The 13,894-nt window shown below is 36.7% G+C and overlaps 1 protein-coding gene across 1 annotated transcript; it reads right to left on the bottom strand.

The window, feature by feature from the left end:
- Positions 1 to 10,891: 10,891 nt before the first annotated feature.
- On the bottom strand, positions 10,892 to 13,578 carry LOC147293013 (protein FAR1-RELATED SEQUENCE 4-like). The gene is made up of 2 exons (XM_086230988.1): positions 12,432 to 13,578; positions 10,892 to 11,943 (listed from the first exon to the last, which is right to left on the bottom strand). The coding sequence occupies exons 1-2, from the start codon at positions 13,576 to 13,578 to the stop codon at positions 10,892 to 10,894; spliced, it is 2,199 nt and encodes a 732-aa protein (XP_086087114.1).
- Between the last annotated feature and the right edge of the window lie 316 nt (positions 13,579 to 13,894).

Below are 13,894 nucleotides of genomic sequence, written 5' to 3'. Positions count from 1 at the left end.
CAAATTAACATTAAAAGTTTACAAAAATTAAAATGAAATCCTACTTTGATGATAATGGGGAAGTTGTTCCTGGCAAAGCGTCCGACCCATCGGTTGAGCAAGCCTTCGATGTCATCCCAGTGGCTGAGGTCGTAGACCCAGCTCACAAAGTCGGAGACGGCCCAGTCCTTCTGGAAACGCTCGGTTTGGACCCTTAAACGGTGGCGTTTGGGGATGTCTTGCTTGCCGAGGCCGCGGACTCGGGTGGGGACGTGGTGAGTGCCCTGGTCGTAGTTGACGGAGACCTGCTTCTTCTTCTCATGGAAGGCTGAGGTGGAGGACTCGTTGTTCGGGTTTGAGGGTGAGGGGTGAGGGAGGTGGAAGGGGTGGCTTGGGTTTGGGGGGGAGAGGCGAGGGAGGTGGAGGGGGTGGCCTGGGTTTGGGGGGGAAGGGCGGGGGAGGTGGGGGAGGTGGGGGGTGGCCTTGATTTGGGGGGGAGGGGCGAGGGAGGTGGAGGGGTGGGCCAGGGGGGTTGGGTTTGTGGGGGCAGGCTGGGGGAGGTGGGGGGTGGCCTGGGTTTGGGGAGGAAGGGCGGGGAAGGTGGAGGGGGTGGCCTGGTTGGGGGAAGGGTGGGGGAGGAAGGGGAGGGAGGGTGCTAGGTACGTGGGGGTTGGCTTTTTTTTTTTTTCAATTTTATATAATTTTAATGGTTTTTTTTATTTTTTTATTAATTTTTGTATATATAGCTTTTTTTTAAGACAAGTCAACTTTTAGTGGTGGGTCCGCGTGTGCCACGTCAGTGCCACATAGGCATTTAACGGTCTTCCTAACGGTCAGACTAACGGAAGTACTAAGTTGACGAAATATTGAAGTTGAGGTACCCGAATGAAAGTTTTTGAACCAAAGGTACCCAATTGATAAGTGATGTATAGTTGAGGTATATATATGAAATTAACCCTAAATATAATAACTAAAAATTTAATTTAAAAAATTCAGGGTCTCACAATAAGTAGGACAATTCGACCAGATTCACTCTATGTGACTTTTGTTGTAGTTAGGACGACAACATCTTTTCCTGCCACCCTAGTGGTTGCCATGCTCAAAATGACAACCTACTCGATCCAAATAATAGAGTCATATGTGTCACACCCCGAACCTCGGGTATGCGACAGAGGCACTCTCCCTGAGTACCCCAAGAGATTAACGCCAACAAAATCAATGTTAATCCCCCAAGACGCCCAGGAAGGATTGAGCCTTTTTTATTTAAATTGATCGAGTTGGATCAGAGTACTCATTATACAATAGGATCTTTAAGAAAATAATAAGATCAAAGTAAATAGTAATCAAAATAAAGATTAACCAGCCCGCTAAGGTAGAATAGTTAAATCAACACTCCAGAAAGGGAATTACTAAAGTATAAGCAAAACCTACATAAGTTTATAAAATAAGTAAATCAAAATAACATTGTTTCAAAATGGGTTCCCATATAAAACACACATAGGAAAGTAAGAACTACTGTGATAGCAAAAGACATGAAAACAGAGACCTTGAGACACCCGACAAGAGAATCCAAGCTGCGCACCTCTTTAGTCAAGATCTCCTCCAAGAGGCAAATTTGCATAAGCAATAGAGTAGAAACATAACAAACAAACAAATTAGGGGGTAAGCATCTCATACGATCATAGCTTCCCTCAGGGGACCCTACTAGGTTTGAAAACATTTAAAAACATTTCTCTGTGAAAGATTGATTTCCAAAATCCCAAAACATGCATTTCCACAAAAGCGATTTATCACCTCAGATGCAACAATATATGATAAACATGCATAAAAACTCATAAATAACAATAACTCTTATGGTTGATACACATTAAGTACTACTACGGCCAGCTATAATCAAAGAAAATAGCATTCATAGCGAAAGTGCCCTGGTAAATAGAAATAGGAACCCGCAACTGAGAAACCGTATTTGCTACCACGTGATCAATCATGGGTCCCCATTTCGCACAAACACACGTAGCCACTTGTTAGCCTGGCTAAACTCTCCACAATATACAGATCAATTCTTCTAGAAGGTTTAGGGATTTGAACCCAAGGTCACGTACTACGTTACCCAAACTTTCAGACCAAACACAATAATCATAATAGCATATTATCATAGTTTAAAAACTACACATACACACACAAAGTCCATAGTCATGAATGTAGGATAAATCCCCCTATCTGGAATCCAATGTTCTTCAAGTATTCTCTTCCACAAGCCTTCTACGTTCGCGCACGATCCTATCTTGGCAAATCCATCGTAACTAGACAATACGGCAACCTTAACCTCTTAATAACTCAGCAACTGGGTAATCCGATAGAAACAAAATCAACAAAAGAAAACAAATTCTAAGTTAAAGACGATTAACAATAAGTGAAGATGATATGACTTTTCCTTTAGTCATACGTCACTCGTTTCTAGTACTAAGGGGACTAAACTATTCTCTTTAGAGTTTACTTAAGGGTTCACAAGTTTCAACTTTTATCTTAAAGTCAAACCAATTGACTAGTTGCTTTAGCTCAAAGCAAATCCTCAAATAAAATTAGATTAATCAAACTTAATCTCTACCATTCAAACTAGCTAATTCTAGCAAGTTAATTACTCTTAAATAAACAAATAAGTCTCCAAAAATAAGGCTAGCCATGCTTAATTAATAAATAAATCATACTTAATTAATCTAAGCATGCATCCTAAAATTAAAGCATAAAAATAAATAAATCAAGCATAAATAATAAAATACTTACCTGGTTGTAGACCTCCAAAGCTAAACTCCACTCCTAGGGACTCCTCTTTGCACTCCCAAAACTTTAAACTATGAGAAGTTTATTCCCTTTTGGTATGTCTCTTCTTAAAAAGACTTTCAAATAACCAAAGAGTGAGTAACTCTAACTTCACTTGATGGTGCAAGTGAAAATGAGGGGCGCGCAATGGTCTCTATTTATAGGCACTAGAGGGTTGGAAGAAGTTGTAAATATGTAATGTGGGACAAATTGCATTATAAATGCTCAAAAGAAGGCTGAAAGTCGAATTGGGTTGGAAAAAAAACCCACTGGTCGCAAGCTTTGTGAGACGAAATGGGCGGGTTGACCTGGTTGGCAAACCACTCGGGTCAAGATTGACCCGAATGAACAGTGACTTGCCTTAAAGAAATGGATGATCCAGATCACGCCTTATTAATGAATTCGTGCGGCTGTGATTATAATATGCACTGGCGATCTGATGTGACGCACTACAACTCGAGCTCATAAGCTCGCCCGCTCAGCGTCCAGTCAGCGCGAGCAGACCAGTCATGTTGCGACATGTGTTGCGTGTCAGTTCAATGAGCAAAACAATTTCATTTCTTTTGTTTTCTTATTTCTCCAAACTTCGTTAAATCATCAAAAATAATTTGGCTCCAAATAATTCCCTGAAAAATCCTACGAACTCATAGCGATTAATCCTAATTTTTTGTAACCTCAAAACAATAAATTGATGTCTAGAAAAATTACGAAAAATTCAACTCCAATGAATTTAATTCTCAAAAATCAATCCTAACTTGATAATCACCAAAATTACACTCAAGGATACTAGAACTCAACTCTAAACCTCTAATGGTACAAGTTGGTTACTCAAAGATAAAGGAAACTTCCATTTCCCTTTAAGAAATCTTAAGTTTCTAAGTACAAAAGAAATTCGAAAACACGTGTCAAAACACGATATGATTGCAAAAATTCAATGTGTTACAATATGCACCTGCATTAATAGAGACCTTTATGCTCCCTTTTAATCGTGCTCAAATTGTGAAGTCGAAAAAATGATCGAAAATTTGGAAAATGGTCTGATAACGCCCATTCGTCCAAAATACCCTATTTGGTCTTCACCTCATTCAAACCACTGAAGAATATTAGAGATGGTTTCCACCAACAAATTCATATGTATCATCGTTTTCTTTATTGTTAGGTGTTGTTATTGTTGTTCAACACTTTTATTTTATATTATTTTCATGTCGTTCTTGATGTACTGATATTGTACTTATCATATTGTCTAATTTATGAAATTTACCGTTTTTATGCATGTTATATTAAGAATATTTAAATATATTGAATATTAGACACATATTAAAGATCTCATTAAGATAATGACTTTGGTATAATTTTAATAAATAATTATGTTATAAATTAACGGTCATTTAATCAAACTTAGTCTTATTTGGTACAACAAAATGACTTTCATATATCACTCTCAACACCATTGTAGTTACAGTATATATCACTTTCACAACACTATTTAGATTGGTATCAACCCACTTGGAGACCAATAAATCATCATCACTAGGGATGGAAACGGGTCGGGTTTGTCAATACTACACCTGCCCCACCGAGTAATCGGGTATTCAGTGCCCCTATTTTTTTTTTTAAATAATTTTTTTTACTAATAACATACCAAATTAACATAAATATATAATATACAGTCCGTAATTTATACCACCCAACTATAGGAAAAAATTTGTTGCCGCACCCAGCCATTACCCAACAAACCAGCCGCACCCTAAACACAGCCTACCAAAAGTTTAGGCTTCATTATTACTAGAATTTACGTCTATGCCATTAACCAAGCTCACAGCCCACAGCCCGCAACCAATCCCATAGAAACTGCAACCAAGCCCACAAATTGCCAGAAGCCCACAAACAAACCGCACCCAAGCAAGTCCACAGGACAGCTGGAAGCCCAAAACCCCCCAGCAGCCCAACCCACCTCACGAAAATATCCCACGATCTCTCCCACGAACAGTTTCAGACCCTCTCTCCCACGAACAGTTTCAGAACCCATTTCAATTTTCCATACTCCCTCCTCCAAGATTTCTCCTTCCATTAGAAAAAATTTTGGAACCGACTCCCCCCTCCCACGAAAACAGTTTCAGAACCCATCCCCCTTCAACTTCCCCACTCCCCCCTCCAAGATTTCTCATTCCATCACTGAAAGAGTTTCAGACCCACTGCCCCCCACGAAAACAGTTTCAGAACCCATCCCCCTTCAACCTTCCCCACTTCTCCCCACCACGATTTCTCATTCCATTGCGAAATCAGTTTCAGAATCCACTCCCTCTGAACTTCCCCCAACTCCCCCCCCCCCACGATTTCTGATTCCATCACGAAAGCAGTTTTAGAACCCACTCCCCCCTCCGAAAACAGTTTCAGAACCCACTCACTCTTCAACTTCCGCCACTCACCCCCCACGATTTCTCATTCCGAAATCTACTCCTTCTCCTACAAACCAACACATATATTAGCTGAAGAAACCAAAATCAACAACAAACATAAAGAATTTTTGCAGAAAAGGTAAGTGTACATAATTTTCTTCTCGGTATTCTGGGACATAAAAATTTGTGGATATTCTGGGTAATTGTACTAATGTAACTATATTTGTATTGAATTTGTGTTTCTTATGCAAATTTGTAGGGTTCTAAAACTGTGACTACTTTCAGCAAGGTCACTAGTATATTCTAATAACTGTGACTACTTTCAAAATTGCAGGGTTTAAAAAATGGCAAAGGGGAAGCAAGCAACAAAACAAAACAAAGCACCGAAACATAAGGTAAAACGACAAAAAACAATTGCAACTCAATTTCTAAATAAGAACAGTTTCACTTAGTGTAGGAGGAAATAGTTTCACTTGGTGTAGGAGGAAACAGTTTCACTAAGTTGCATAATGTAATATGGTTTCGTGATTTGACTGATGTAGTTTCACCTAGTTTATGCAAGTTGCACAAATTTATGTAACTATAACCAAGTCTAGGAGGAAACAGTTTCACTTAGTCTAGGAGGAAACAGTTTCACTTAGTGTAGGAGAAAACAGTTTCACTTAGTGTAGGAGAAAACAGTTTCACTAAGTTGCATAATGTAATATGGTTTCATCATTTGACTGAGCTAATTTCAAGCACATAATTGTTCTTGATATAAATTCACTTGCTATAAATTCACTATAATTATCCATTTACACATAAACAGTTTCACCATAATTATCCATTTGCACATGTTTACTTTACTTTACTATAAATGCAATGTAACTGAATATGGGACTAGGAAATGTACCTGGACATGTTTCTTATGTTTGAGTATACCTTGACATGTTTCAATTCATAGCATATCCTAATAAGTGTAACTGTTTAAACATTTATAGAGTCAGAAAAAATCACCAGCGAAGGACGCTAAAAGGAATCCAGGTATACAATATCGATCTAACCTGGTGAGCTTTTTGAATATCCTCGAAAGCATCAAGCCTAGTCTACAGCAGAAGCATCTGGACAAGTTAAAACAGACTCCTTTTTGGACTTTTTTCGATGCCTGCAACAGAGGATTAATAACAAAGAAAGAGCACAGGAAATCAGACCAGCAGATCCACCAAATCCTCAGCTTGTATGACACAAGAACACACAAATTCAAAATTGGGGGAAGATTTGAAGCAATTGAAGTTGAAGATGTTGCACAGATGTTTGGGTTGCCAAGTCATGGAAAGGAAGTACAAATCGACAACTATGGCTGCACAAGATGTGATTCAAGTTTTGTAAAGAGATATTTCAGTGAAGACATAAGAGTGACTAAAAAAGAAGCTGAAAATGCACTTACAAAAGCCCTTCAAGCAGACAGAACGGATGATGTGGTAAGGCTGATTGTTATCTTGATGTTAACTATCATCTTCTTTGCAAATTCGGGGTACACACTTGCATGGAATTTAGTCTCCCCGATAGAAAACATCAAGAAAATGAAATCGTTTGCATGGGCAAGAGCCATAAGAGATTTCTTGAGAAATAATTTGAGGAATAGTCCACAGGGCAGTTCTGTCAGTGGATGTGTTATAATGATTTTGGTACGTAATTACATTTTTCTGTTTTTTATTAACATTATTTTACAATATGTTGATATGATTGTAACTATATCTTTATTTATTGTATCTTCACAGTATTGGTTTTGTGAGAAAACTAGAATTATAAAACCAATAGAAGGAAGAGAAAACATGAGTCCAACAATTGTAAAGTGGGACTTGTTGAAATTGATTGCAGCTTTGAGAAAGACAAAACTTGCAGATATAAAGGTAAAAATTTCTATTCTAATTAAGCTGTAATTGTATTATTAATATACTGAAACTGTTTTCTCAATGATACTAACACTAATGTAAATGTGCAGTTTGCAGAAGAAGATGTTGACAGTAGTAATGAGGATGATGATGATGATGATTTTGAAGAAGACATGTCATTAGTACAAATGGTAAGTGAAAAAAACATTATCTATACTGAATCTGAAATTATTGTATTGTAACTATTATTGCAATACCTTATATTGCAACTATGCAGATGGCAAGAAAGAACTTAAGGATCAGGCGAAGAAATACAAACCAAGAGGGTCCAAAAAAGAAACACAAAGTACTGGATGAGGCTGCAGAGAAAGATGAGGGAAAAAGCGATGGTGAGGAAGGAAGTGACGATGAGGAAGAACAGCAGGGTGGACACACTGAAACTGAATCTGACGAGGAGGATGAGGGAAAAAGCAATGATGAGGAAGGAAGTGAGGATGAGGAAGAAGAGCAAGGTGGACCTCCAGAAACTGAATCTGATGAGGAAGAACAAGTGGATGACACTGCAAAGGGGAAAAATGACAACAAAAAACAAGAGGAAAAGAAAGATGAGGATGAACCTGTAGAAGAAGAAGATGAAAATGAAGAAGAAGGGAATGAGTTTGACAGCAGTGCAACTGAAACTGAATCTGATGCTGCAACTGAAAATGAAGATGTCGAAGGTGGAGACCAGACAGGCGGCAATGATGTTTTTCGAGACATTGTTGGCTCATTGGAAGATCATTATCTGAGAGAAAGGGAAGAAAATTATAGGCAAATTAAAGTTCCACATGGAGTCGAATATCAAAGAATATCGACTCAAGAAATGCTGGCAGAAGAAATGACTGAGAATGAGGAGCTTACACGAGAAAGGAATGATCTAAAACATCAATTCAACATGCTGAAAGAGGAAGCTGACAAACTTCGTGAACAGTTACAGGAAAAAAATAGAGAAAATGAAGAACTGAAGCACATGTTGCAAATTGAAAAACAACAAAATTCTGAAGTTGAATTTCAGATGCAAATGTTGCATGCTACAAATGCATCTCTAAATGAACATGTAAATGGATTGAATGAACAAGTGAAGGGAATGAGTAATGACCTTTTGGCAATAGCGACTGAGAACTGCAGCCTAGAGCTTCAGATCAAGAACCTAGAAGACATCCAAAGTGAAATAATCCACATCAAGAACGAACTCATCAAAGAGGTAGAGTTCTTGAAGGAAAAGAATACTCCTGAAACTCCCTGCCAGGCATTAAAGATATCAAATAAGCATTTCATCCAAAACCTGTCAGCAATATTACGGATGAAACAAAGAAAGAGGAAGAAGTTGGAGTACCCTGAATTCGATTATGACTGTGGAAAGAAAAAGACAAGGACCACCATCAAAACTGCCGAAGTTGCAATGCCAATTTCACAAGTGGGTCCTGATGATGTTGAGGAACTCGACAACACTCAAACCACTGAAACTGTTGAAACCACTGCAACTGTTGATTCAGCAGTAGTAGATCAAAAGAGGAGAAAAATCCCATGGGGCAGATGTGCAGTGTACAAGATGATGGAACCTGAATTGAAAGCACAAATCACATATTACTGGAAAGAAGCTGAATTTGAGTAAGTCAAATAAACTCCATCTTTTTACATATGAAGTTTCACTGCAATACTAGACTGAAACTGAATCTTCACACTGCAATTGAATTTATACTGTAACTGAAATTGTTTTCTTTATCAAACAGTGAATTCTTTTGGTGTGGTAAACCTGGATGGACAGTATCACGCGAGGATGTGGACCAGTTGATCAAAGAGCATGATGTGGCAAATACTGTAAGATAAAAGCATGAAAGTAACACATGCTCAATTTCATTCTTCTATACTTCTTATACCTTAAAATACTAATTTCTAACATTGAAATTCATCACAAAACATAGGTTGTCGACTCATATAATCACTTATTGCAAGAAGAGCTACAAGAAAGTGGTACATTCATTTTCAGTACTTATGCCTGGGTAAGAACTGAAACTGCATTATTTATTTCTACTATTAATTCTAAATGTGTATATGTATGCTTTATCAAATTCAAATCTATTTTTCTTGAGAACATCAGAGATTTTTGGAAGAGAAAAACGACAATGGCATCGTTGGATTCCTTTTGAAAGAATTGTTGCAACGCTTGCCAAAATATGACAAATTCCTGTTTCCTATGCTATCTACAAAAAAGAGCCACTTCACACTACTTATGCTTGACTTGAAGAATAGAAAGTGGACGCATTTCAATTCCCTCAGATCAAGGATTGTGAACGGAAGTGATGTATGCTTTGAAAATGCAAAGTATTTGGTAAGAAACAAACAAAATGTATATTAACATTAAATTACACTAACATATGATTCATTCAGTTACACTGACATATGTTGTCTTAAACATGCAGAAAGATTACGTGGATCAATTCCTCACAGAATCCAAAAAGAATGCTGCACAAGATTTAGCTAAAGGGACAAGGAGGCAGAATCTAGTGAAACAAATAGGTCCAATTTCCCTAAACCAGGCAAATCAACAGAAACTAGATGACTTATATCAAGTGCAACTGAATGAGGATGAGAAAGTAACATTGACTTGGCTGTTGGAACACAACATTGAAATGCCAATTGAAGATGACAACAACTGTCCCCAGCAAAAATCGGGAACGTAAGTATTATTACATATTTTAAAAAGTGCAAATATATATTTCAGAATAAAGGAATGACTGTAACTGTAAGTTTGACTGTAATTGTAACTTGTCTATTGCAGAAATGATTGTGGATTCCTAGTCATGTACTACACAGAGCAAATTCAAAGGGGAGCTCCATTTAAGAACCCTTTCACAAAGACAGATGTGCAGAAATTCAAAATACAAGTCCTGAAGAAGTTCATGGATCATCCACTTAGCTGGTTGAACATATTGGGCAAAAAAGTTAAGAGACCAGAAGCCAACAACAAGTTTGATCATATCATGGCGAAATTCAAACATTGATAAAATGTCGAGACTTTTATATTTATGACTTGTATATAAGTAGTTGGTTTATTTCTGTAATTTTTGGCTAAATTCAAACATTGATCTAATTTCTTAAATTTATTACTTGTATATAAATAGTTCTTTTATTTCTGTAATTTTTGTAATGTCTAAACAATTTCACTTTAAAAAAAAAAACTTCTTGGTCATTAAGTTAGTGTAACTGTTAAACAATAACTAAAATTGGACACTAAAAGTAACTGAAACTGTATTTAAATGTTGTCAACTTTGCTTGTAGGACCAAAAAACTCGCAATAACACCAACGCACTTGTCAACTTTTACAAAACAGTTTCTCTTGAAAAACAATTTCACTTGCAAAACAGTTTCACTTACAATACAGTTTCACTTAAAAAACAGTTTCAGTTGCCATGTTCAGAGAAAGAGGTTACGTCTTTTCAGTTTCAAGAGAATGAACAGTCTCATTGTTAATAAGCTATCAACTGGAATATAATAATTGTATCATAAGTCAGATAATAACATTCAACTACAATCATAAACCAAAATCCCTAATAATACAAAATATTCAACTGAAACTATATCAAAACAGTTTCACCTTCGAAAAAAATACTAAAAACAAGAAAACCAAACAGATTCCATTTGAAAATTCCAAAATCCAAGAATACAGGACTACATAATCAAAATTTCGAGAATCATCAATCTAATTCAATGTAATAATTCCAAGAAATCCTTAAATTCAATTTCATAAACTGAAACTAAACTACAAAAACAAAGAAATCAATTCCTCAAAGGAGCAGTACATGTTTTCTTATTGTGGCCATCAACTTTACCACATCTACCACATTTAATAGATCTTGAACTGGCTCCAATAGACTTATACCTCGTTGATCTTGGTCTTCCAGGAGGCCTCTTTGTAAAAGGAGGAATAACAAAATCAGAAGCATCATAAGCAGATATCTCAATATCAGGAATGGGAAGAATTGCAGCTGCATAGGAATTCCTATAGTAACCAGATTTAAATTCGTCTTCAATGTAATCATAGACATTTTTACCCTCTCTTTGAATTGCTACAAGAGCATGAGCACAAGGGAACCCTTCAATTTTCCATCTACGACAAGTACAAAAGTTGGAGTTCAAATCAACTAAAACAGAATGTGGACCGAACACCTCATAAACAGAATCATATGATCGGGCAATCTTCCAATGCCTACCCACTTCCATATACTTCCTCAACATCTCATCCATTTTAGGACAAAGAACATTATGCCAACTACTAGCCTCAGTCCTTCTTTTGTCCATAGTTTCCATTATTTGAACTCTAATACCATCAACCATTTCAAATATGGGCAATGAACGAAACTTGAGGATCCAAAAATTAAAAGACTCAGATAAGCCATTTGCCATAACCCCATACCGATTACCTTTAAAAAAAGCACACGCCCAATGTTCAAACGGAATGCTCTCTAAGAATTTCTTAGCATTGTCATGCCCTTCTTTTTCCAAATCAGCCAAATGTTTGTCAAAAATCTCAACCGTTGGCGCATATGCACATTTCATGAATAAATTCAGAACACGTTCTCTCAAATATTTACCAACTACTTTCACAGGCAACTTATTTTTCAAATTTCCTACCAAATGAAAATAACAATATGCATGAGGTGAGGAAGGAAAAATACGGTTAACACCTTCTAACAAGCCAGGATTACGATCTGAAATGAATGTAACTGTACGACCTTGGGGTGCCAAAACTTGATACAAATTTTCAAAAAACCAAGTCCAATTGTCTTCAGACTCAGAATCCACAATAGCATAAGCAAGAGGAAATATACCTACAGAAAAATAAATAAAACAAACAAAGAAAAAGCCGAAGTGTAACTAATAAAGCAAAAGAATAAAATATGATAATTTACTGAACTGTAACTGTAACCAAGTCAAATAAACTCAATCTTTCTATTTTTTAACTTTCACTGCCATATTAGACTGAAACTGAATTTTCACAGAATTGGTACACTGAAACTGATCTACCAAAAAATTCCTACACTGAACTGAATTAATATCTTTAGAGCCATATATAATTAAGTCAATTAAAAGTTTCAATATTACAAATACCTGGTTTGTCGGCATTTATGTTAGGGTTTAGCTACGAGATTTTGGGCTCCGCCCAAAATCCCGTAGCTAAACCCTAACATAATGCCTCCACCAAGCCCATTCTATACCCTAGGAGGAGATTGGATCACAAATAGGGATTTACCCTTAAAAATCGAGGAAGGAAGCAACGAAATCAATAAACAACGGCAACTAAAAAAAAAAGACGTACCTTTATCACCATCCCTTCCATTTGCAGCAAGCAAATGACCCAAATACTTCCCTTTCAAAAAAGTTCCATCAACATGAACCATGGGAAGACACCATCTATATCCTTGAATACATGCAGAATATGAAATGAAAAATCTCTGAAACCGACCACTTGACTCATCCAACTGTAAAACACAATGTGTGCCTGGATTTGAAATCTTCACAGCTTCAACGTACCAAGCTAACTTTTGAAAAGAGGCCTCCTCATCACCATGAACAAGAAGCTTTGCCATCTCTTTACCTTTCCATGCATTTTGATAACTGATATCCAAACCATAGTTCAGTTTCAGTTCCTGCACAATGTCAATAGGTCTCAAAGATGGCTTCAAACGAAGCTCATCTTTCACAATTGATGATACAATTCGTGAACTCATCATCTTACCTTTAGTCTCACGAACAACTCCACGGCATGTATGCTGATTATTCATAGTACGAATATAGCAAAATCCATTTGCTTTACATAACACTGCATACACACGCCATTTACAACCGTGTGAATTCTTCTCAAAACATTCAACTATAATCCGATCTTTGTCATTCTTCGCATATACAAATTTGAATCTCATCTGAACAGCATATTTCACCAATTTCAAACGAAATTCAGCTACACCGCCCTCAAATTTTTGTCCAACATGATCAATATAACCTTCCCACTCTTTCGATAGATAACTTTTGGTTTCAGCAGTTCCAAAATCACCTAAATACTGATTCGGATCAATCAAACTCTCAAAGTCTTCAGAAGATGAACAACTTGCACCTTTCTTTCTTGTATAAGAGACTTCACTAGCACTTGTATCTTTAGATGATGTACTAGGAGCACTACAAGCAACATACTCAACAAGAACACCATCGTGATTCACAAGTATATCAACATATGAAAGTTTAAACAAAGGCAAAGAAGCTAACATCAAGTGAACATCCATATCACATTCCAATTTGCAACTTTCAAGATCCGGTAAAGAGTAAGATAACCTAAATTGCCCTGCCTTCAAATGATTGAATCTCTTTATTACTTCACTACAAATCCATTCATAGGTAACACCGGAAAACAATGACAAAAGAACTGACTTACTGTCACAAGTAACTCTTGAAATCACACCAACATCCATTAAGCTACATGATAAGAAAACATAAAACAAAAAGGTAAGTAAACACTGACTAACAAAATAAAATCAATTGAAACTGTTAAAACAGAACAACATAATCAGTATTGCAATTCAATTTCTTAATAAGTTTAGGCAATATCAGTTTCAATTTCTGACTTAAAATAAAACAAACAAAGAAAAAACACAAGTGTAACTGAAACTGAATTTCCACAGAATTGCTACACTGAAACTGAATTTCAACATAATTCCTACAGTGAAACAGAATTTCCACAAAATTGCTACACTGAAACTGAATTTCAACATAATTGGTACACTGAAA

Source organism: Dryas octopetala, chromosome 2 (assembly GCF_963921425.1).
Source record: "Dryas octopetala chromosome 2, drDryOcto1.1, whole genome shotgun sequence".
Classification (NCBI taxonomy): Eukaryota; Viridiplantae; Streptophyta; class Magnoliopsida; order Rosales; family Rosaceae; genus Dryas; species Dryas octopetala.
This window is presented reverse-complemented; position numbering and strand designations above follow the sequence as displayed.

Coding starts and splice junctions, on each gene's coding strand:
- LOC147293013 (XM_086230988.1), bottom strand. CDS start 13,578: ATGGATGTTGGTGTGATTTCAAGAGTTACTTGTGACAGTAAGTCAGTT. Junction 11,944..12,431: donor TGGAAGGGATGGTGATAAAG/GTACGTCTTTTT, acceptor ATTTTTCTGTAG/GTATATTTCCTCTTGCTTAT.